This window comes from Dipodomys merriami, unplaced genomic scaffold (assembly GCF_024711535.1).
Source record: "Dipodomys merriami isolate MVZ:Mamm:240054 unplaced genomic scaffold, mDipMer1.0.p SCAF_125, whole genome shotgun sequence".
Lineage (NCBI taxonomy): Eukaryota > Metazoa > Chordata > Mammalia > Rodentia > Heteromyidae > Dipodomys > Dipodomys merriami.
This window is the reverse complement of record NW_027202549.1, coordinates 3,458,670-3,481,456: the sequence shown is the minus strand read 5'-3', so window position 1 is coordinate 3,481,456 and position 22,787 is coordinate 3,458,670. Positions and strand designations below refer to the sequence as shown.

Sequence of the window (22,787 nt, the reverse complement as noted above, 5' to 3'; positions counted from 1 at the left end):
CAGCTAGTAAAGACTCTAGCTGAAGCCAGACACCCATGGCTCATCCCTGTAGTCCTAGCTACTCAGGAGGCTGAGCTCCAAGGATGGAGCTTGAAGCCAGCCCAGACAGGAAAGTCTGTGAGACTCTTACCTCCAATTAACCACCAAAAAGCTGAACGTGGAGCTGGCTCAAGTAGTAGAAGGCTAGCCTTGAGTAAAAAAGGTCAGAGCACCCAGGCTCTGAATTTAAGCCCTAGTACTGGCATGAAAAACAACAACAACAAAAAAACAGCCTAGTAAGTGAGCCCCACAGCAGCTTAGAGTAGGACTTCAAAGATAAAGGCTTTAGGCCAGTGCTGGCCTGTGTAATTGTGATGGGAAAACCCTGGGTAAATGTAGCCTACGCCTGTTCCAGTGGAGGAGCTGCAGGGCCAAGATTGGTGGTACTCACCCTGTTTGTCTCCTGGAATTTCAGGTGTACCAGCTGGATACAGGTCATTACCTCTGCAGGAACAAGTACTATGGCCGTGGGCTCTCCATTGAAGGCTTCCGCAATGCCCTCTATCAGTACCTACATAATGGCCTGGACCTGAGACGTGACCTCTTTGAGCCTATCCTGAGCAAACTGCGGGGCCTCAAAGCTGTGCTGGAGCGGCAGGCCTCCTACCGCTTCTACTCCAGCTCTCTGCTTGTCATCTATGATGGCAAGGAATGCCGATCTGAGCTGCGTCTCAAGCACCCGGACATGGGGCTCTCTGAGGTGGCACCACTCTGTGGGCCCAGTACCAGCCCCAGCAGCACCAACCCTGAGGCTGGCCTCTCCTCTCCACCCAAAGTGGATGTCCGCATGATTGACTTTGCACACAGCACGTTCAAGGGCTTCCGGGATGACCCCACTGTGCATGATGGGCCAGACAGAGGCTATGTGTTTGGCCTGGAGAATCTCATCAGCATCATGGAACAGATGCGGGACGAGAACCAGTAGGCCCAGTCTTGGGCTCCCAGGACCCCTTCCTCTCCACCCGCAGGCAGGGACCATTGCTCTGAACTTGCCGTGAGGACACACAGACTTGCTTTTAAAGGGTTATATTTCTCTTTGGTGTAAACTAAAAGAAATGTTTTTAGCTGTAGCCTGGAATCCATATATATAAAGTGAAGGAGGGCAGAAAACATCCGTCCTCTCAGCCAGGCTCCTCAGCTCGGTGGCTCTGATTGCTGTGTCCAGGCTGACTTAGGAAGGAAAGAGGTGCCCCTGGTGGGCTTGGCAGCAGAGACAGGATACCCTTGGACTTTGGTTCCTCTTGCCCAGTCTTTGGGGGTCTGTGGTTGCAGGGCCCTGCTGCTGCTGAAGCCCTGGGCTGGCACAGGGTCCTTCCATTTCTTGTTTCCCAGAAGTAGAGGAGACCGGGGAGCCTATCTCTTGTAGGCTTGCCAGTCTCATGTTGTTGCTGTCAGCTAGCTCTTGAACAGAGGCCCTCAGGATAGCCCAGGGCGAACTACAAAGCTGGCCCCATCCTTAGGTCCGATCTTGGTATGGGGCTGGATTTATGAAACTGAGCTGAAGCCAACTGACAAGAGGGCAAGCCTGGGGTTCCCTAGCCACCAACTGGCTCGGGAACTGTTCCTCCTCTGCCCCACAGCCCCAGCCAGCCTTTCTCACCAAGAGCTCTTGCTAAGAGAGGCTACTCCCTCCTGCCCCACGGGGACACAGCTCTGTTTTCCGAGGAGAGTTGGTGTCCCCGTAGGTCTCAGGGCCTCTAGGGGCTCTGGCCCAGACAGTATTTCAGTTCTTGTGCTTGTGGGTGGGAGTCTCCCTCCGTCCCTCCATCTAGTTTGGGCAGCTGTGCTGCCTGTGGATGGGCTGCTTCTCCTAGGGCTCAAGGGCTGTGGTCCGCTCAGGGTTGTGCACTTCCCCAGGCCAAGCTCAAAGCAGGAGCCCACTGTGGGGAGCATTCCAGGCCCTGAGCTTGGAAAGGGAGAACTTTAACCTTGTCTGCTTTTAGGACATCGGGCCCTGGTGCAAGTGCCCAGATTCTGCTAATGGGAGCTTTGTCTGCTTAATCCTAGTCAGTTTGTTCATTTGTCCACCTGCCAGCCCCCTTCTCATGGGGAGCCTTCCCTTAGGGTGTAGCCTTGCTTGTTAGTATATATTGATTTCCGTCATGCTTTCCTCAGCAAAATACTCCTGTTTCTGATGTGAGTGAGCTTTTGCCCCTATGCCCTTCCTCAGAAGATACCACCTTTTTATAAAGTCCTGGTAACAGAATGAATTGCAGGTAAAGTTTCCCTGCTTACTTAACACCTTCCCTATGGGTCTGGAGTATGGCTTTCAGTAGTGATGGTGGGACAGTGAAAATTCAAGGAGCGATCTTATCCCATGGTTCTAGACTTTTTTTTTTTTTTTTTTTTTGCTGCCAGCCCTTTTGTGACAAAACCTGCTGTCTGTAACACAGGCAACAGCGGTTACACTACACTCAGCCATTGTCAAGGTTAGCACCCTCCAAGCCTAGGGCCACTGTCTCACTTTGACATGTCCCTGTTTGGGCATTCAAGGTAAGCCTGCCAGCCTGTGTCTGTGAGAGGCATTGGTAAATGATGGACAAATTCTTCAGTCCGTACAGATCCATCCTTGACTGATTCAATCTCTTGGACTTGAGACTCCCCTGTCAGTGGTGGGCAGGTTCCCATTGCTCGGGCCTGGGAGGTACAGCTTTGTCTTTTTGTCTACACTAAGGAAGAGCTGCTGCCTTCCCATCCCCTGTGGCTGAAGCCACAGAATGATATGGCAGAGAAGACAGTTGTTACTGACCCAGTCTTCCCTGGCAGGATAGAGGATAAGCTTGCCTTATCCACTGGAGATAGCTGGGGATGTGCTGTGCCTCCTTAAAATCGGGGAGCAGATGCTGCCCCATTCTGTGCTGGTCATAGTAAGAGAAGCTATACTCACTTATTCTGCCTTTGGGATTCACTGCTTTTCTCCAGGACAGGACCCCACTTTTCAGCACTTTTGATACCTGGTGATGCAGCCTTGTTGATTTGCTGGGTGGTGGCAAATGTGTGGGCACACATTTTCTGCCACTGCTTACTTGCTCTCTGATCCAGGCTACAGCCTTGTCCCTTCCAGGGCCTGCTTTCCCAGCCCCAAATTGGGACCAAAGCGCAACTCGGGATCATGGGCTGGGGAGCCCAGGTCACCCATGCAAGTTTTCCGCGAAGCCCCTGCCGACACCAGTCCAGCGTGAGGGGAATGGGGTGGGGTAGGTGGTGCTTACCGGGGGATGGGACCAGTAGTAGCAACTTGCCAGGGACCCCCCACCTCTGCCTTTCTCGGCCAGTGGAATGGGGGTGGGGATTTTAGCGCCGCTCGCTCCTGGCCACGTGCACGTTTCCTGGATGCAGATTGCACTGAACTTTGCAGCTGTACAATGTGGTTATGTCGGGGGGTGGGGGGAGGAGAGCCCTGGGAAGGACCTGGTCCTTTTGCTTCTGGGGGAAATGTAAGACCTCGCTCCCTGCTTCTCTTTGCTGGAAGCTAAGCCTGTCCCGCCGTCCGTCCCGCGCCCGTAGGCCTGCACCCGGATACTCCTCGTGGCTTCGGTTGCGTTTAGGCACAGTTGTGTTTCCTCCAGATCTTGGAAGGGGGTTCGGGCGGAGCCTACCCCTTTCTGTACATCTAGTGCTGCCCGCCCGCTTGTGTCTGAGGTCGTATACGTCCAAATAAAACCGCTAGAAACTGACGTTTGTTCGGGTTTTTGTAAAAATCCCACAGCTTCCGGGTGGGCTGGTTCAGAACCACCGGCAGTCCGGGCGAGCCGCCTCCCGGAGCCGGGGAGCCTGGGCGAGGCCCGCGCTGGCTGGCTGGCTGGCTGGGGCCGGAAGCTGCCGCGCGGGGCCGGAGAACCCGGCCTCACCCTTGGCGCCACCTCCGCCTTCGGATGCACCAATGAGCGGCTGACCCGCGGGTTCATCCCGGTCCCCACGGCAACCTGCAGCGTTCGCGTTTTCATTGGCTACGTCTGCAGCCACGCTGCGCTCGCAGATCCGGCGCCGGCGGCTGTGCCACGTAGGCGGCATCCGATTGGCTCGTCCGGATTACGTCACTGCCCGCGCCGCGTCCGGCCGAAGTTCCGGGCTAGCGGCCCTACAGTTCGCGTCGCTTTCGGGGTGCTGGCGGCCGTGCCCCGCGTCCGGACTGACCCGGAGGACGAGCCGGGACTAGAGTTGTTCTGTCTAACTGGTAAGAGGAACAGGTCCGAGCACGGCGGCGAAAGTTGCTCGGCCGAGGCCGACCGAACGGGCCCAGGCACCTTGGCGTCCGGGACCCCATCCCACCGCCCGCAGGCGCCATGAAGGCTCTCATCCTGGTGGGCGGCTACGGGACGCGGCTACGGCCGCTGACGTTGAGCACCCCGAAACCACTGGTGGACTTCTGCAATAAGCCCATCTTGCTGCACCAAGTAGAGGCGCTTGCAGCGGTAAGGCTCGGGGTCTGACCTGGTGGGAAGAGCGACGAACGGCGCCTGGAAATGAGGGGTGTGCCCCGCATACCTTCCGCCTGGAGCCTGTCTGAGTCTCGTTCTGTTCGACAGGCAGGCGTGGACCACGTGATCCTGGCCGTGAGCTACATGTCACAGGTGCTGGAGAAGGAAATGAAGGCTCAGGAGCAGAGGGTGAGTCACGGATCCAGCCCTTTCCCTTGGTCTCTGCTCAGCTTCAATCCTTGAAGGGCGAACCTCATGGGGTGGCTTTTTCCTTCCAGCTGGGAATCCGAATCTCCATGTCCCATGAAGAGGAACCTTTGGGGACAGGTCAGTGCAGACAGGGAGACGACTTGGATAGGGTTTAAGGCTAGGCAGAAGATAAGGTCTAGCCTGGAATGGGGTCTGCTAAGTCTGGGATTCAGGTTCTCAGCCCCCCAGCAAGCTGATGATCTGCTCCTTTCAGCTGGACCCCTAGCACTAGCCCGAGACCTGCTCTGTGAGACTTCAGACCCTTTCTTCGTCCTCAACAGTGATGTCATTTGTGATTTTCCCTTTCAAGCTATGGTGCAGTTTCATCGGCACCATGGCCAGGAGGGCACCATTTTGGTAAGGGACTAAGTTTTCCTTCTCCTTTGCCATTCTCACTTTCAGTGCCCTAGCCTTGAACACTCTCAGTATGTTGTTGAGGGGGTGTGTGTGTGTGTGTAGAGACCTGCATTATGTTTTTAAAAGTGTTTAGGACAGGGTCCTTAAGAGGATATTGAATATCAAGGCTCATTACTAGGCTTGTGGTCCCCCTGTGTTCAGGTGACCAAGGTGGAGGAACCTTCCAAGTATGGTGTGGTGGTATGTGAGGCTGACACGGGCCGCATTCACCGGTTTGTGGAGAAGCCACAGGTATTTGTGTCGAATAAGATCAACGCAGGCATGTACATCCTGAGCCCTGCTGTGTTGCGACGCATCCAGGTATATATAGGAGGCAGCTGCGTGGTGGTTTAGGGTAGAGTGGGCCTCTGCTGCCATGACCGCTCACAAGCTGCCTACTCCCACAGCTGCAGCCAACTTCCATTGAGAAGGAGGTCTTCCCTGTCATGGCCAAGGAAGGGCAGCTATATGCAATGGAGCTGCAGGGTGAGTCAAGGAGGTCCTCAGGGTGGGGGTGGTCTGTGGCTGGCTCTTAGCCTCCTGATGTGTCCTTCACAGGCTTTTGGATGGACATTGGGCAACCCAAGGATTTCCTCACCGGCATGTGCCTCTTCTTGCAATCAGTGAGACAGAAGCAACCAGACCGGCTGTGCTCAGGCCCTGGCATTGTGGGCAATGTGCTTGTGGTAAGGCCCTTGCCCAGGTCATGAATCCCCTCAGCCGTAGGAAGCAAATGGCACACTTCTATTTATTTAGTGCCAGTCCTGGGGCTTGAACTCAGAGCCTGGGCAAAACCAAGATACGAATCCCCTTAGATTTAGAAAGCAAATGCTCACTTTCATTTATTTAGTGCCCGTCTTGCGACTTGAACTCAGGGCCTGGGCACTTTCCCTGGGCTTCTTTTGCTCAAAGCTAGCACTCTACCACTTGAGCCACAGCCCTGCTTTCACCTTTGTTTTGGTAGTTTATTGGGGGACAAGTGTCTCACGAACTTTTCCTGCCAGGGCTGGCTTCAACCCACAATCCTCAGGTTTCAGCCTCCTGATTAGGATTACAGGCAGGAGGCATCTGCAGCCAGCTAAGTGGCCCACTTTTATCTCCCCATGAATCTCAGGACCCAAGTGCCCGGATTGGCCAGAACTGCAGCATTGGCCCCAATGTGAGCCTGGGTCCTGGCGTGGTGGTGGAGGATGGTGTGTGCATACGGCGGTGCACGGTGCTTCGGGATGCCCATATTCGCTCCCACTCCTGGCTAGAGTCATGTATTGTGGGCTGGCGCTGTCGTGTTGGCCAGTGGGTAAGTCTTGGGCTAGACCAGGTTGGGGAGGTGGGCAGGGAATATGTCTGCCTGACTGACAGGCCTACTTCCCCCCCCCCCCTCCCTCCTCGAGGTGCGCATGGAGAACGTAACAGTGCTGGGTGAGGATGTCATAGTTAACGATGAACTCTACCTCAATGGAGCCAGTGTGCTGCCCCACAAGTCTATTGGTGAATCAGTGCCAGAGCCTCGGATCATCATGTGAGGGAGTATGTGGGGGCTGGCTGAGAGCCCCACTTCCTTGTCAGCAGGGGGAGGCACGGTCATGACACAGCAGAAGGCCCTGGACTTGTGTCTGGGGAGGACTGGATGAGGCGGCACCCATGGGACACCTGCCTTCTCATGTGGACAGAAACTGGCAGGCTACCTGCTGGCACTCCCCACAAACCCCTCTCCCTCAAAAAGGGCCGGGGCCAGGGTTGTATGGAATAATAATTTAATGTTCGCTGCACCCCTGACTGAAAGTCAAGCTCAGGCATAATTAGGGCCGTGGCTGGGGTTCCACTGAGGCTGCTCGCAGGTAAGGAGGCGGATGGGCGGGATGAGGACCATGGGGACAGAGCCAAGGGAGCTCTTAAACAGGGCTCGGCCGGGGTGGGTTCAGGGGTGGAAGCTGGTCTGTAAGCTGTGTGCATTAGGCAACCTAGGCAGCTGAGGTGGTGCTTGTGCTGGCTCCCTTGTCCCAGTCCTCTACAGACACGATGGTGGCTTTGCAGAAGAAGCAGTCCTTGTTGTTCATCAGGTGCTGGTTGATGCAGGCCCTACGACAGGAGGGATGAGGGCTGCCCAGGGTGCTCCCATGGCCCCAGCCCGACTCCAGGGGGCCCACTTACTTGCAAGACTTATGGCCACAGGGCTGGAACACAGCAGAGATGGGGTGGGCATAGCAGATTGGGCAGAGATCCTCCTCGCTGGTGGGCTACAGGGAGGAGCGAAGGGTAGGGTAGTGGGCTGGATATCTATGCCTGTGTGTGTGTGTGCGCACACGTCTTAAAAGTGGCATGGAGGGCTGGGAAGGTGCTCAGTGGTAGAGCGCTTGCCTTGCATGCATGAGGCCCTGGGTTCAATTCCTCAGCACTACATAAGCAAAAAGGAAAAAATCCCTTCTCAGTCTGTGGGCAGGTGCCTCCACTGAGCTGCAGCCCACCCTGACCACCAAGTAGAGTAGCTAAAAACCTTGGGCAACCATGGGCTGGGAAGTTGGCCCAGTGGTAGAGCGCTTGCCTTGCATGCCTGAGGCCCTGGGTTCGATTCCCCAGCACCACATAAACAAAAGGAAAAAAGCCGGAAGTGGTGCTGTGGCTCAAGTGGTAGAGCGCTAGCCTTGAGCTGAAGAGTTGAGGCCCCACAACCGGACCCCCCCCCCCCCAATAAAAAAGTGGCATGGAGCTGGGCACTCTGCTCACCAGGGATGCAGCCGCGGCCTGGGCGGATGCGGCTGTCAGGTGTGCCAACATCTGTTCCACTTGGGCCAGCTCCTCAGCGCTGATATAATCGGTATCTGGGTTAGTGGTAGGTGGTGTCAGGCTCCATGGGAGTTTGCTGTGCTGGAGGGTCCTGAATCCAGCCAATCCCAAACGTCTTCCCTAACCCACGCCTGCCCACTTACAGCTCTGCAGGGAGAAGCGCTTCCGGTCAGGGGCAGGCAAGGTGGTGCCAGGCGCTGGGGGCTCTGGCTGCCCCAGGAGATAGCATATGGAGCGGAGCTGGAAGCAGGGATCAGCCAGGAGCACTGACGTGGCTCTCTCTGTCCTATGTAGGGGAGGGTTGCATGGGTTGTCAAAAAGCTTGGGGTCAGCCGGGCGCTGGTGGCTCACGCCTGTAATCCTAGCTACTCAGGAGGCTGAGATCTGAGGATCGGGGTTCAAAGCCAGCCCGGGCAAGAGAGACCGTGAGACTCCTATCTCCAATAAACCACCAGAAAACCGGAAGTGGCGCTGTAGCTCAAGTGGTAGAGCGCTCGCCTTGAGCTGAAGAGCTGAAGGACAGTGCCCAGGCCCAGAGTTCAAGCCCCACGACCGACAAAAAAAAAAAAAGCTTGGGGGGTCTGCCTGAAGGTTAAGTCCTGGATCCCAGTGAGATCCCATACAGCCCAGATCAAAAGCCCAGAATACGGGACACCAGAGCAACATCACCTAACATTCTCCCTAGAGTCCCCTTTTTAGCTGAGATTGAAGGCTGCTGGCTAAGGGCAGACTCGCCCCCTGTGGGAACCCTTTCTGGTGACCACGTGGGGCAAGCTTGGGGAAAGCCGATGCCCCGCCCCCTTGCGGCAGTAGCCAATAGGCGCCTAGGTCCACGCCCCTAGGCCGTCCCCGGGGTGAGGGCTCCGGGCCGCGCGCGGCTGGAGCGGCAGGGAGCGGAGCGGAGCGCAGCCCGCCTCAGCCGCATCCACACCCAGAGGAGCCTGCCGTTCTCCCCTAGCCATGGGCCACCCAGAGGCGAGCGGAGCTGGCCAGAGCAGCAGTGGGTGAGTGTGGAGCCGGGGGTCCGCGCGGGGCCGCTCCTCCCGGGGTCGCCGCCATGGTCTGGCTGGCGCCGCTGGGCGCCCTGCTGTGCGCGCTGCGCCCGGGGTCGGGCGCCGCGGACCCCGAGGTCCTCCCGCCCGCGCTGCCCCGCCGCTGCCCCGCTCCGTGCGTCTGTGCCGCGGACGTGCTGAGCTGCGCCGGCCTCGGGCTGGGGGACCCGCCGGCCGCCCTCCCTCCCACCGCCGCCGACCTCGACCTGAGCCACAACGGGCTCCGGCGCCTGCGCCCCGGCTGGCTGGCCCCCCTCCCGCGGCTGCGCGCGCTGCGCCTGGGCCACAACCGGCTGGACGCCCTGGGGCGCCACGTCTTCGCCAACGCCAGCGGCCTGACGCTGCTGGACCTGTCCTCCAACGCGCTGCGCGCGCTGGGGCGCCACGACCTGGACGGGCTCGGGGCGCTGGAGCGGCTGCTGCTCTTCAACAACTGCCTGGCGCACCTGGACGCGCGCAGCTTCCACGGCCTGCCCGCGCTGCGCCACCTGTACCTGGGCTCCAACGAGCTCGCCTCCTTTTCCTTCCATCACCTGCACGGCCTGGGCGCCGCGCACCTGCGCACGCTGGACCTGTCCTCCAACCAGCTGGGGCCGCTCTCGGTGCCCGAGCTGGCGGCCCTGCCCACCTTCCTCAAGAACGGCCTCTACCTGCACGACAACCCGCTGCCCTGCGACTGCCGCCTCTACCACCTGCTGCGGCGCTGGCGCCAGCGCGGCCTGGGCGCCGTGCGCGACTTCGCCCGCCAGTACACCTGCCTGGCCTTCCCCGTGCCCGGCTCCCAAGTGCGCTTCTTTGAGCACAGCCGCGTCTTCGAGAACTGCTCGGCGGCCTCGGTTCCCAACCTGGAGCAGCCGGAAGAGCAGCTGGACACGCAGGTGGGTCGGTCCCTGAGGCTTTACTGCAACACCAGCGCCCCGGCCGTGCGCATTGCCTGGGTGTCGCCCCAGAATGAGCTGCTCGTGGCTCCCGGATCTCGCGATGGCAGCATCGTGGTGCTGGCCGACGGCAGCTTAGCCATCGCCAAAGTACAGCAGCGGCACGCGGGGGTCTTCGTGTGCCTGGCCAGCGGGCCCCACCTGCACCACAACCAGACGCTGGAGTACAACGTGAGCGTGCACTTCCCCCGCCCCGAGCCCGAGGCTTTCAACACCGGCTTCACCACCCTGCTCGGCTGTGCTGTGGGCCTGGTGCTGGTGCTCCTCTACTTGTTTGCGCCGCCCTGCAGGGCTTGCGGCCGCTGCCGCCACACCTGCCGCCGCCGCTGGCCGCGCACACCCAGCCCGCTCCAGGAGCTGAGCGCCCAGTCCTCCATGCTCAGCACCACGCCGCCAGACGCACCCAGCCGGAAGGCTAGTGTCCACAAACATGTGGTCTTCCTGGAACCCAGCCGGAGAGGCCTCAATGGGCGTGTGCAGCTGGCAGTGGCCGAGGACTTCGATCTCTGCAACACTGTGGACCTGCCACTCAAGGCTGGCTCTGAGACGGCCAGCTCCACAGGCTCAGAGGGTCTCATGATGACTCAGTCTGCCTGAGGCCCCCTGGCCCCGCCCATAGCCCTCCTGCTACTTGCCCTCCTCCCTAGTCCAGAGCCTTGCCAGGTGCTGGTGGCAAAGCCCTACAAGCCTGCTCCTATATAGGCCTTAACCTCAATCAACCCACTGGTAATGGGGTTGGGGTCCCCAACTTGCCTCCTGCTTTGCCTAGCACCAGACCTCAAGGCCCACAGCTTAGCATAGGGCCCACTAGTGCCTGCTTTCTCTTAGGACCTCCTCGGGCTTAGGTGTGGGGTGAGGGTTGGGGAATAAGCATTTCTCCTAAGAGCCCCGGGACCGCCATCTTCAGGCCGAGGCAGATGTCAAGGAATGGAGTCACATTACCTTCTCCTCCAACCATGTCCCAGAGGGCAGGAGAAGAGGAGGAGGGCTCAGAAAATCCACACCCTCCCCAGGTGGAAGGAGAAAACAAGCCCTCCCTCTAGTGAACGAGCCCCGTCTCCAGTCTGCAAACCTTCCAGTCTGCAAGCACAATGCTTCACGTGCAGGCTGGTGGGCAAGCGTGAGTCAGGCACACTTCCAAGAGACCCCTGGGGGATCCAGCCTTAGCCTGAACCAGAGGGACCCTGCTCTCCGGCAGGCCCTCTGAGGGCAGTAGAAAGCCTGGCAAGCGTAGAAAACGAAGAGAGCCTTAGCGGGAACTCAAGGTCCCCGGAGGACAGGAGCCTCTTAAGGACTGGCATTAGTCTCAGCCTAATAGCTAAGGCGGTGTCCTGCTAAGATGCTTAGCATCCCTCACTGCAGGGGCCCCTCAGGTGTCAGGGCTGAGCTGGGGATCCCCATGGTTACCCCAGGCCACGCTGTTAACGGTGTTTCCCAATAAAGACTGTCCATGCGCATCACTGGAGCCTTCACAGACACAAGGAGCGTTGTGTGCTCAGCTTTTGATCCAGCTGTGTTGCCCTGGCCACGACAGGCTAGCACACACACACACACACACACGTGCACGCACGCGCGCGCACGCACACACACACACACACACACGCGCACGCACACACACACACACACACACGCGCGTGAATGCACCCCGTCCTGATCCCTTAGTAGAGCACAGCCTCACAAGCTAAGACGCACTCTCCCACTCCGCAGCTGCTTCTAGCGTTAATTTAGGCAGTTCACAGGCCACCACTGGTCCGCCGCCTCCTAGTTCCTGAGATCCAGTCTCGAGGCACCTCAGGCCTGCCCTGTCCCCCCTCAAAAGGCAACTCCAGCTCCCCTGTGAGCCAGCAGCTGCCAACACTTACTCCGAGGCTGAATCGTGCACCAGAAGTCGAACCAGAATGCCTGTCACTGCCACCAGGATAGGATAGTGGTCCACGCTCTCCAGGCCTAAGGGGAGGGAAGGAGGCTGCACCATTCACATGCTCCATGCCAGGGCTTCCAGGCCTGGCTGATGCCATCCACCCTTCCCACTGTCCTTCCTTCAGTAGGTCAAGTTGAGGCTGGGAGTGGGAAGCGATGGGCGCAGGACCAAGGCCCGTGGTGTGCGGGAACACAGAGCGGTTAGATCCTTACCGGGCAGCCGCAGTGTGACCACACGGTCAAAGAGGTTCCTCTCTGCCGTCACTCGGTTCAGCACCTGGTTCAGCAGCTGTGAGGGCGGGAGCCTGTTGGTGGATGGGCGAGCTCACCACTGGAGCCTCGCCCTCCCTCCTCCCTCCCCCTCCCCCCCCCGGGGTCCCCCCCTCACTGCCCAGATGGACACACCTGTGCCAGACGCCGCAGGAGCATCTCAGAGGTAGGCTGGGCCCAATCGAGGAATATCTCGGGCACCAGTGTGATGGTCATTTCCAAGACTCGCAGCAGGCTGACCGACAGGTCAAAGCACGTGGCGCAGACCTTGAGCTGCCGGCTGTCCACGAAGTTCCGCTCCAGGCGTTCAGCAGCCTGCTGGATCTGAGCAGCCGGCAGGTAGACAGGCAAGCGTCAGAGGCCTAGCTGCCCTGCAGGGCTCTATGCTTGGATCCCAGCCCCGCCGTGGCCCGCCGTGGCCCACCTCCTGGATCATGCCGATGAACTCGGAGAAGGCCCAGTTAAGCTGGTTGAGGACGCTGTTGAGGAAGCTGGGGGCCACGTCAGGACCCTGCCTCAGCAGATCTGCCATGTGCTGCTGTAGCAGGACAGAGGGGCAGGGCTCTGGGGGCGGGGGTGGGGAGAAGCAGCATTAGCAGGCCTGTTTACCTGTCTTCATCCATTGGGTATAAAGACAGAAAGATGGCCAGGCTCACGCCCGCCATCCTATTCAGGAGGCTGAGATCAGAGAATCGCAGTTCAGTCAGACCAGGCAGGGAAGTTCATGAGACTCTTATCTCCAACTAACCACCCAAAAAGCCAGAAGTGGAGCCGTGGCTCAAGTGGTAGAGCACTAGCCTTGAGCAAAAGAAACCCAGAGAGCGCGCCCAGGCCCTGAGTTCAACCCTGGAACCAGCACCAAGACTAAAACTAAAATAGATGGCTCTCTGGGAACACTGAAATCATGGAGAACAGGGTGCAAAACTGCCCAGGGGTTAGAACTAAATCTGTTTCCTCCTCCAGGCAACCGTAGGGTGGGAGGTGTTTCCCACTCCCCGTGTCACAGCTGCAGCCTGACCCACAGCAAGCTCTGGGCCCCACACCCCAAAAGACAGGGTCAGACATAGCCAGGACTTAGACCCTTCTCCACTAGCGTCAAGACCAGCTTCTTCAAGAGAGGAGTGTGAGCCCTGCTGTCCTCTCCTGTCCTCTGCTGCCCTTGGCATTTGGCCCAGTGGTGGGCGCCAAGTCTGGGCTGGCGGGCGGTGGTAACCAGAGCTCTCTGATGCGAATCAATAGTTCCTGCAGCCACAGGATGGTATCTGGCCCCGGTGCCCCTCTCCACTTGCAGCTCAGTTCTGTCCTCGAGGTAGAGGACGGAAGCATTTGGCAAAGACTTGTGGGAATTGCACAAGGCATTTAGCCTCTCCCGGGACAATCCTGCAGATCAAAACACTGCCAGCAAGGGCAAAGCACTCTGTGCGCAGGGTTTCTGCAAAACGCACATCGCCAAGCCTTGGGCCCGGTACAGGCCCTCAAACTCACAAGACTGGAGGAGGAGAGGTACTCTGCTCACAACCCAGTACTCCACTCCAGGAAGCCTTAGGAGTGCCCTCTGAGGGCTTTGAACAATTTCCACTACCTGTCTTGACTTGAAGATCCCAGGCCTAAAAACCAAGCCCTGAGTCTGGCACCAGTCAATTAAAAAACAACAAAACACTGTTCTCAACTCAGACTGGAAGTATACAGGACAACAGACAGTTGTCTCCCCAAATGAATAGCCAGCTTCTTTTCATTGATACCTTGGGGATAAGATTAAAATTTTGGAAGCTGGGTGCTAGTGGCTCACACCTATAATCCCTAGCTATTCAGGAGGCTGAGATCTGAGGATCATGGTTCAAAGCTAGCCTGAGCAGCAAAGTCCATGAGACTCCAATTAACTCCCAGAAAACTGAAATGGAGCCACCCAAATCTGTCCTGCCTGGTGGTGGTTCAGACGTCACCAATTTCGATACTCACTCTGGAGGCTGGGCAAGTTGGCATCTTCTGGTTTGGTTTTCAGCAGATGAGGCAGCCGGGTGTAGCGGTACCCAAACCCACAGCCCTGGGAGTGGAGAGAGCGAGGGTTGATGGGGGGGGGGGGGAAGCAAGGCACCCTTTCTGCACTGGCCCCAATCTCTGCCTTAGGTCAGGCTTACCCTCCAGAGCCGCACCAGGATCCAGTTGGTCTGAGCCCAAGGCCGCTGCTCATAGGGGGCCAGGAGGTTCCTCACCATGGCGATACGCCTGACGGGAAAGGGCAGGGACAGATTCAGGGTGAGTCTGGGGACAGGGCTCTGCAAGATGGGGTGCCTCCCCTGTGCTGGATCCTTCCCTACTCACTGCTCCTCAGGGATGCGCTCCACAGCCCGCAGCGAGTGTGGGTAGCACACGTAGCTGGCCAGGGCCTGCATCAGCGAGTCTCGGATATCTGCAGGGAGAAGCTTATGTCTCAGCAGGTAATTAGCCTGAACCTTAGCCCACGCCTCACACCACCTGGCTGTCCTTTTGCATGGAAATCAATCTTCCATCCTCGTCCCCTCGGGCCCTCACCGGTGCCCACGATGCGCGTGTCGGCAAAGTGCTTGGCCAGGATGGCTGCCAGCCGTGTCAGGGTCTCTTCATAGCCTGCAAAGGTGGACAGTGAGAACAGCTCCAGGAATAAACACATCCCTTGGCAGTGGGGAGGGACGGTAGGGGGGCTTGGGTATGTGGCCCTAGAACTGGCTCCTGGGACCAGTCTGGACTCATGTTGGTATTTAGGGACATCAATCAAGGCATTCACTAACAGCTGAGGAAGAACAATCAATGCTCAGATTCATTGTGGGAAGAAGCAGGCAGGAAGTCCTAGCCAGAGCCTTGACCCAGCCTCTCACCCATCTTGGTACATAGAGGATGACCCAGCATAGCTCCCAGTCCTCATAGCTGTTTTTAAAGACAAAGCCAGCCAAGCACCCGTGGCTCACACCTGTCATCCTTGCTACTCAGGAGGCTGAGACCTGAGGATCTCAGTTCAAACCGAGAGGCCTGCAGCCCACAGGGACTACGGCAGCTCCTCAGCAGAATCGAGAGAAGGGAGGGTTGGCGTCCACACCTATCTGCGCTCCTCCCAGGACCCAGGGAAAAACTGCTGTCTGTGGCTACAGGCACCAGACCAGGGACAAAGACTTGCTTGGTGCTTCTGGGGTATGGGGGTCAGGGTTCTGGGGCGGGGGGAATGTTTTCTGCTCCCCTCACCTGGGAGCTCCTCCATGCTGTGTACAGGGCCAAAGTAATTCTTGAGGGCACTGTAGCTGTTGATGGCCACGTTCAGGTAGAACTCGGGCATGAAAGCGAAGAGCGAGCCGGTCCGGTCCCCGTGCTCGATGGTCCGCAGGCAGACGCGCAGCAGCCAGTAGATGTCCAGCATTTTCTCCTGCAGGAGGCACACAAGGTGCTGCTGCTGGGCGGGTCACTGGAAGGGTCACGGGGACATGTTCTGGTCTGGGGAATCAGGAAGGCCTCCCCAGGACAGTGACGTCAGAACTGACACCCCGAGTCCAGCAAGGGTGAAGCAGTGGCGGAGGCAGGAGCCATGAGGCCTTTACACAGGAGGCTGCTGAGGGCAGCGCTGGGACCCCGCCCAGAGCTCAAGCTCGCGAGAGGATGATGCGATCAGAAGTGGGGGGGGGGGGGGGGGAGGTCATGTTTAGGAGGTTGCAGGGCCTCCATGCAGACCAAAGGTGCTTAGAGGCTGGGTGTGGGTGGCTCACGCCTGTCATCCTAGCTACTCAGGAGGCTGAGCTCTGAGGATCTCAGTGGGAAGCTAGAAAAGGCAAGAAAGGCTGTGAGACTCTAATCTTCCATGAACCACAGAAAACTGGAAGTGGCGCTGTGGCTCAAGGGGTAGAGCGCTTGCCTTGAGCAAAAGAGCTCAGGGACAGCGCCCAGGCCCAGAGTTCAAGCCCCATGACCAGAAAAAGACACAGGTAAAGGAGATGATAGGGACCTGAAGGGACAGGTGTAGAGTCCAGGAAAGGTCTCAGACACTTTCTCCTCTGATAATGGGAAACATTTCTGAAAGCAGATAGATAGATGAATGGCTACTGAAGATGCAAAAGAAAGGACTAGGCATGATGGCTCATCCTTATAGTTTTGGGGAGCAGAGAGAATTGAGGTTCAGGCAAAAAAGTTGGCAAGACCTCATCTCTTGATGTGTTTTCTGTTTCTGTGCTTATGCCAGGCTTGAACTCAGGACCTTAGGCTCTCAGTCTGCTTTCTTGCTCACGGCTGGTACTCTACCACTTGAGCCATGCCTCCAGTCCACAAGACCTTCATGTCAATCAATCACCACATGAGGTAGCTTGTGCCTATGATCTCGGCTGTGAAGGAGGCCTTCGGTAAGAACATTGTAATCTGAGGCTATCCCCCAACAAAAACAGAAGACCCAATCTGAAAAAATAACTAAAGCAAAACAGGCCTAGGAGTGTGGCTTAAGTGGTAGAGTACCTGCCTAGCAAGCATGAAGCCCTGAATTGAAATCCCAGTACCATCAAATAAAAAAAAAAAAGCAGTTCAACATAATAAAAGCTATGTGTGAAAAGCATGCATCGTGTAACATCATACTCAACAGCAAAAGCTTGGAATTGAGGATATGATGAGGAAGCCTGAGTTTTGCCCATTTCTATTCAACATAGTACCCAGAACAAATTAGACAAGAGCAACAAAAGGCATTTGAATGGGAAAGGAAAGTGGCAGGTTTGAGCTCAAAGCTTGCAAACACAGTCTTATGTGTAGAGAACACAAGCTGTTAGAATAAACCAGGTAGAGACGGCAGGATAGAGGTATGAACTTCAATCGTCTAGTTGTTGGGAGGCGCAAGGCCAAGAAGAAAACAGACACCCTAACATGGGCACCTGCTTACAGCCCCTGAGGCTCCATGAGTGGGCTGGGCAGGCAGGAAAAGGAAACTAGGGAGGAGCTGGGGTCAGGTCTCTCTGGTTCCTGCTGTGTCTCCTGTGTTTGAGATTGCATTTGGCACAGGTGAATCTCTGGGTACGTGTTATTAAATGAATCAGCTGCTGAAGAGTGGATGAAGCTCAGCGAAGTCCACACAGCCCTGGTTGTTTTAGGAGAGATCGAAGAGCCCCTCAACAAAAAAGAGGCAGGTAGACACTGCCCCATGATTTGGAGGGTACTGAAGATCTAGAAAAAGATCCCCATTTAGCTGGGTGCTGGTGGCTCCCGCCTGTCATCCTAGCTACTCAGGAGGCTGAGATCTGAGGGTCACAATTCAAAGCCAGCCCAGGCAGGAAAGTCTGTGAGGTTCTTACCTCCAATGAACCACCAGAAAACCGGAAGTGGCGCTGTGGCTCAAAGTGCTAGACTGCTAGCCTGAGCTTTAAAAAGCTCAGACAGGGCCCAGGCCCTGAGTTCAAGCCCCGTGACAAGGAAAGGGAGAGGGAGGGAGGGGAGGGGAGGGGAGGGGAGGGGAGGGGAGGGGAGGGGAGGGGAGGGTCCGGCCGGGTCTAGGGGGTGTACAGGGGCATCCAGGGTCCTGCAGTGGCACCCTCAGGTTGGAGCACAGCCCGCCCGCTGGGTGGCGCCTGCTCACCTGGGAGTAGACGGTGGCATGCACCCACGCGAGGCGACGGCTCAGGTGGTCCAGCTTTTCCGAGAAAACTTTCTGGCTTTTGGTCAGCTCTTCAAGGATGTCCTTTCTCTGCCACACAGGGGGTTGGAGGACGCTCGGGACCAGCCTCTGCCCAGGCCCTGCTGGTGCCGCTCCCCTCCCCCCACTTTTTTTTTTTTTTAATGTGCTGGTCCTGGGGCTTGAACTCAGGGCCTGAGCACTGGACCCTGAGCTTTTGTACTCAGGGCTAGTGCTCGACCACTTTGAGCCACAGCGCCACTTCTGGTTTTTGGTGGTTTATTGGAGATCAGCGTCTCATGGACTTTCCTGCCTAGGCTGGCTTTGAACCATGATCCTCAGATCTCAGCCTCCTGAGAAGCTAGGATGATAGGTGTGGGCTGCTAGTGTCCACTTTCCATTTTCTAAACTCTTCTGCTGGTGGTGACCTTGAGCAAGGCCAAGGGTATGTTGTGAGGCCCGGCCCGGGGTCTGAATTGACGGCTTGGGCTGTGGCTCAGGAGGATGCTGCTAACAGTGGGGGTGGGGAAGCCTTCCAGGGAAGCCAAGCCCAGGCCAGGAAAGCCGCAGCAGATGGGGCCCCAGGGGGAGGGGGGAGCCAAGTCCTACTTCCTGCTGACTTTGCAAGTAGCCAAGGAAGCACTCAAGGCCCATCCATAATTGATGAGGACTGTGCATCAGCACTTAGTGGGCTGGGGTGGCAGCACCCTGGCAGAGGGCGGCTGGGGGATGGAGCTCAGGCTGTTGTCAGGCTCACTCGCACTATGGTGGTAGGGTCACAGCAGGGATGGGGGGGACAAGAGCTGTCGAGGCAAGGCGGGGGGGGGGGGGGGAGTAGGCAGTGGCTCCCGCCTGTCAGCCTAGCTACTCAGGAGGCTGAGAGCTGAGGATCACAGTTCAAAACCAGCCTGGGCAGAAAAGTCCGTGAGACTTTTTCTTGTCCATTATGGGACTTGAACTCTGGGCCTGGGCGCTGTCCCTGAGCTCGTCAGCTCAAGCCAAGTGCTCTACCGCTTGAGCCACAGTGTCACTTCCGGTTTTCTGGTGGTTTATTGGAGATAAGAGTCTCATGGACTCTCCTGCCCTGGTTGGCTTTGAACCCCAATCTTCAGATCTCAGCTTCCTGGGTAGCTAGGATTACAGGCGTGAGCCACCAGCGCCCCGCTTTGGGTAGAAACTCTTTGTGTCCAAAAGCAAGCCAGAAGTGGAGCCATGATTCAAGTGGTAGAGCACTAGCCTTGAACACCACAGCTTAGGGACAGAGCGTACACCCTGAGTTCAAGGCCAGGACAGACAGATAGACAGACAGACAGACACACACACACAACAACTGCCAAGGCAGCCTCATGACAAGATTTCCTTTGAGGGGTACCCTTGGGGTGCCCGTCCCAGACCTCTGCCCACCGAGGCCTTACCCTCTTGGGGCACCGGTGGATCTTGTCCTCTGTGTCTCTCAGAGCCATCGCGTACTCGTTGACGTCATCAGACACACCTACCATCTAGAGCAGTGCGCACACACATTTAGGGTGACCCTTGGGCCCCTCAACCCGGCTTCCTCAAACCCAGCGTGAACCCCAGTCCTGTCAGGTTCCCAACCGTGAGCCCAGGACAGCCTCCTCCCCCCAGATAACCATGTCTGGAGCTCTGTCTTTGTGGGAGGACGGTATGCTCCCATGCAGAACACCTTCACCCCAATGCTCCTCAATCTACGGGGGGGGGGGGGGGGGGGGGAGGGGGAGACCTTGCCCAGCTGTTGGTGGACGCTGAGATTATACATCATGATGGCGCCGTCCAGGATTTCCAGCAGTGAGTTCTCGGTGAGGGGCTGCTCAGGCTCTTCGGGGGGCCGCCCCAGCAGCAGGCCCTCGTTCCAGTGGCTGCCCTCAACTGGGGAGTAGGGGAGGGGGGAGAGCAGAGCTGGGCCATCTTGGTTCTCTCCTGGATTTCCTGCCTGCAGCTTGTGTTTCCTGGGCCTTTGGGATGTGGCGGGGCTGGGGGGCTGGGAGCTGGGGGGGGCAGGGGGGATGGATGGTGTGTGTTTTGGCTCTACCCAGGTGGCCAACCCCACCCAGCACGTACTGTCATCACGGGTCCGCTGCTCCACGTTCAGCGTGCGGACCTTCACTTTATCCGATGTGCTCAGAGGCCGCCGTGGGGTCATGAGACTCACCGCCGCCGTGCTGAGGAAGCGGTTGGCTCGGCCCAGAGTTGGAGAACTGAGCCAACCGGGCCGGGGTAGAGGCAGTGCCCCTCCTATGGCCAAGGCCTGCAGGGGGCGCTGTGGTGGAGAGAGGAGGAGGTAGGAGGTTACTCAGCTCCCCAAGATTGGAGCTCTCCAAGGGCTCTCTGATCTTTGGGGGTCAGGAGCAATCAGGGGGGGCTGTGCCATCACTCACAGCAAAGAGAAGGCCTGATGTGCATCAAAGGGTGATGTCCCTGTACAGTTCCCCAGCCCATAAAATAAAGGAAAAACCAAGCTGGGGGGCTGGTGTAACCTTGTAATTCCCATCTGTCATTCTAGCTACTCAGGGGGCTGAGAGCTGAGGACCAAGGTTCGATGCCAGCCTGGGCAGGAAAGGCCATGAGACTCTATCTCCAAGGAGCTACCAAAAAAAGCTGGAAGTGGAACTGTGGCTCATATGGTAGAACACTAACCTTAAGGAACAAAAACTCAGGGGCCAGCACCCAGACCCTGAGTTCAAGCTCCAGGCCCAGCAGCAACAAATAAATAAAGGCAAAGCAACTTTCCCCACCCCGTGTCTACAATCCCACCTGGGCTGCTGCGGGGGCTGGCTCCTCATCCTCATCCAAGTCATCCATGGCGGCTGCCTGGAGCTCTCCTGGATCAATCACGATGTTAGCTTTGGAGGCAAGGTCATCTGGGAGCAATGGCAGGACAAGAGGGTTCTCAGGCCTATGCCAGGGGTGGAACTGCCCAGATGGGGAATGAGCGCTGGCAGGCTGGGCAGGCGGCCTTGCAGGACCCCGTTCACCCCTTGGCCGGCCCCCCTCTGCTCCTCCTCTAGCAGCAACTCGGCAGCAGGACGCATCCCCCATCCCAACGCCTCCTGTCTGTGCCATCTGTTTCCTGAGATCTTCATGGCCTCCTCTACTCTCTGACCACTTTATAAACCAAAGGAGGTCCCCGTCCCAGCTACTCGAGAGGCTGAGATGTGAGGATTGGGGCTCAGAGCCAGACTGGACAGGAAAAATCCCATGAGGCTTATTGCCAATTAACCACCAAAAAGCTGGAAGTGGAGTTGTGGCTCAAGTGGTAGGGTGACCCAAAAAAAAAAAACCCTCAGGGTCAGTGCCCAGGCTCTGAGTTCAAGTCTCGGATGGGCACACACACAAATAAAGGAGGTCCCAGGCTGACTCTGCTTCTGGTAGCTTCTCTTTGCCTGTAGCTGACAGCCAACAGAACCACCTTCCCTCAGCAGATGCTCTATTACCAGTGATGAATTTACCATCCCTCCCTCCCTTTTTAGTCCTCAAGCCATACAAGCTCTGGCAAGATGGGGGCCATCCTCAGCTCCTCCATCTCCCTCACACAGGCCATGATCCTCCATGGCTGTCCCCTTTCTCAATTCCTGAATTCTGCTGTCTAACAACAGGGACCCAGCTTTGCTGCCTTGCCTTGTCCAGGCTGGTTCTGCTTCTGCCTCGTTTCCCACTGTTCCCCTCCCATTTCACTCCCCAACACGCTAACTGCTCTCGGTCCCCAGCCGTGCTGGACTGCTTCTGGCTTCTTGGGTGCACGGTGCCCTCGGCCCTTTGTGTTGGAACAATCTGTGCAGAAGCCTGAAGGCAGCTCAGGCAATACGTGCACCTTCCTTCACCTCAGCACTGTGTTCCCCACCTTGTTTGGGGATGATTGCCCAAGAAAAAGATAGCCGACTGGACCCAAGACCAGAGGTAGCACTGGTGGGTCAGCAGCTCCCTGCTTGCGTGAATAGAGACTCCAGTACCCTTTAATGGACCAGAGGCAGCACTGGCAGGCCAGCAGCTCTCTGCCTTATGAAGAGACTCGAGCGCCCTCTGGTGGACCAGAGGCAGCACTGGTGGGTCAGCAGCTCTCTGCCTGAATGAGTAGACTTGAGCGCCCTCTGGCGGACACAAGCTAGACACTGCCCCAACTGGGACAGGCCTGCTCATCATCCACAGGCCGCCACGTACCTTTGAGGGTCTTGCGAAGGTGTGAGAGGAGACCCCCAAGGCGCTGCAGGTCAAAGTAGTCCACTTTGCCATTATAGAAGATCTGAGGAGGGATGTAAGCCTCTGTGACAGGGAGGCCGAGATAGATGTTAGGGCTTGGCAGGAAGACCTTCTCCATATTCCTGTCCTATGCGCAGCCAGACTCTGGCCTTGCCTTGTCCACCTCTTCTTGCTGACACTAACCACTGCACAGCTTGCTATTCCTGGCATCTGGCCAGGGAGGGTCCAGACCTATATCTTACTCCCCAATCCAAGTAAATAAGCCTTCCTCTGAACCCTGGCTAACCTGTCTCTTCCCACCCCATCCCCACCCCAGCACCCATCCGAGACTGACCAACATAGAGGAACTGGATGAGTCTGGACTAGGAAGAGAGCCCATAATGGAGCTGGGGTGCCGATGGCTGACACTGTCATTCTAGTTTCTTTTAGGAGGCTGAGATCTGAGTACCAAGGTTTAAAGCCAGCCCAGGGAGGAAAGTCTGTGAGACGCTTATCTCTAATTAACCATCGAAAAAAAGCCAGCCTTGAGTGAAAAAGCTAAGGGACAGGCCCTGAGTTCAAACCCAGAATGAGCAGGAGCCTATGCAGACAGTCAGAGCAAATGTGGCTGCAGTGGTTTGGGGGGTACAGGGCTCCCACTGCCCCAGGTGGAGAAGAAGCTGCTGTACGGGTAGAGAAGGACTCAATCAGGCCACAGGCTGGAGACACCAACCCCAGAGGCTGTCCTCGGTCTGACCTGGGGTCTGGTGCTAACTCACCCTCACTATAAGCAGCCCCGGGGTTGGAGGCCTTGTATTCGTCCCAATAGAAGCGCAGTGCCGAGATCAGCCGGTGCAGGAAACACACCATGTACTCAGGGGGGCAGAGCATGGGCATGTTCTATGGGCACAGGGCA

At 57.4% G+C, this 22,787-nt stretch overlaps 4 protein-coding genes across 11 annotated transcripts in view; 3 read left to right on the top strand and 1 right to left on the bottom strand.

The window, feature by feature from the left end:
* The window catches only part of LOC138824087 (inositol hexakisphosphate kinase 1), a 28,349-nt gene extending 24,633 nt beyond the window's left edge, over nt 1-3,716 (top strand). For all 3 annotated transcript variants that reach the window (XM_070017797.1, XM_070017795.1, XM_070017796.1), the window contains one exon: nt 455-3,716. In XM_070017797.1, the coding sequence (XP_069873898.1) occupies nt 455-964 (510 nt within the window). In that variant the 3' untranslated portion in view covers nt 965-3,716. The remainder of the gene's footprint in view (nt 1-454) is intronic.
* Nucleotides 3,717-4,102: 386 nt separating this feature from the next.
* Nucleotides 4,103-6,874, top strand: LOC138824085 (mannose-1-phosphate guanylyltransferase catalytic subunit beta). 2 transcript variants are annotated; one of them, XM_070017789.1, is made up of 9 exons: nt 4,103-4,454; nt 4,569-4,649; nt 4,739-4,787; nt 4,924-5,066; nt 5,268-5,426; nt 5,513-5,591; nt 5,664-5,791; nt 6,220-6,402; nt 6,497-6,874. In XM_070017789.1, exons 1-9 carry the CDS (start codon nt 4,326-4,328, stop codon nt 6,626-6,628), a joined length of 1,083 nt encoding a protein of 360 aa, XP_069873890.1. In that variant the 5' UTR covers nt 4,103-4,325; the 3' UTR covers nt 6,629-6,874. The 2 variants fall into 2 exon arrangements, with proteins under 2 accessions (XP_069873890.1, XP_069873891.1); XM_070017790.1 differs by having other exon boundaries at nt 4,374-4,454; nt 4,573-4,649.
* The window catches only part of LOC138824083 (E3 ubiquitin-protein ligase RNF123), a 28,368-nt gene continuing 12,423 nt past the window's right edge, over nt 6,843-22,787 (bottom strand). For 4 of the 5 annotated variants that reach the window (XM_070017782.1, XM_070017785.1, XM_070017784.1 and 1 more), the window contains 20 exons: nt 22,651-22,771; nt 21,854-21,955; nt 20,450-20,556; nt 19,757-19,955; nt 19,419-19,564; nt 19,093-19,176; nt 17,642-17,749; nt 15,286-15,463; nt 14,602-14,676; nt 14,392-14,479; nt 14,208-14,295; nt 14,029-14,113; nt 12,494-12,633; nt 12,205-12,393; nt 12,013-12,088; nt 11,742-11,826; nt 8,033-8,175; nt 7,830-7,924; nt 7,257-7,342; nt 6,843-7,184 (listed from right to left, as the gene is read on the bottom strand). In XM_070017782.1, coding sequence (XP_069873883.1) covers nt 7,067-7,184; nt 7,257-7,342; nt 7,830-7,924; nt 8,033-8,175; nt 11,742-11,826; nt 12,013-12,088; nt 12,205-12,393; nt 12,494-12,633; nt 14,029-14,113; nt 14,208-14,295; nt 14,392-14,479; nt 14,602-14,676; nt 15,286-15,463; nt 17,642-17,749; nt 19,093-19,176; nt 19,419-19,564; nt 19,757-19,955; nt 20,450-20,556; nt 21,854-21,955; nt 22,651-22,771 — 2,313 coding nt within the window. In that variant the 3' untranslated portion in view covers nt 6,843-7,066. Of the gene's footprint in view, nt 7,185-7,256; nt 7,343-7,829; nt 7,925-8,032; nt 8,176-11,741; nt 11,827-12,012; nt 12,105-12,204; nt 12,394-12,493; nt 12,634-14,028; nt 14,114-14,207; nt 14,296-14,391; nt 14,480-14,601; nt 14,677-15,285; nt 15,464-17,641; nt 17,750-19,092; nt 19,177-19,418; nt 19,565-19,756; nt 19,956-20,449; nt 20,557-21,853; nt 21,956-22,650; nt 22,772-22,787 lie in introns of those variants that run through there. The other variant, XM_070017786.1, reaches the window with a different exon arrangement.
* On the top strand, nt 8,933-11,336 carry LOC138824084 (amphoterin-induced protein 3-like). The gene has a single exon (XM_070017787.1). The coding sequence runs from the start codon at nt 8,947-8,949 to the stop codon at nt 10,474-10,476; it is 1,530 nt and encodes a 509-aa protein (XP_069873888.1). The 5' UTR covers nt 8,933-8,946; the 3' UTR covers nt 10,477-11,336.

Bases quoted from the DNA above. Each gene is read 5' to 3' on its own strand.
- LOC138824085 (XM_070017789.1), top strand. From the start codon at position 4,326: ATGAAGGCTCTCATCCTGGTGGGCGGCTACGGGACGCGGCTACGGCCG. The intron at 5,592-5,663 runs GTGAGTCAAGGA...TGTCCTTCACAG, and splicing joins ATATGCAATGGAGCTGCAGG to GCTTTTGGATGGACATTGGG. The intron at 5,792-6,219 runs GTAAGGCCCTTG...CATGAATCTCAG, and splicing joins TTGTGGGCAATGTGCTTGTG to GACCCAAGTGCCCGGATTGG.
- LOC138824084 (XM_070017787.1), top strand. From the start codon at position 8,947: ATGGTCTGGCTGGCGCCGCTGGGCGCCCTGCTGTGCGCGCTGCGCCCG.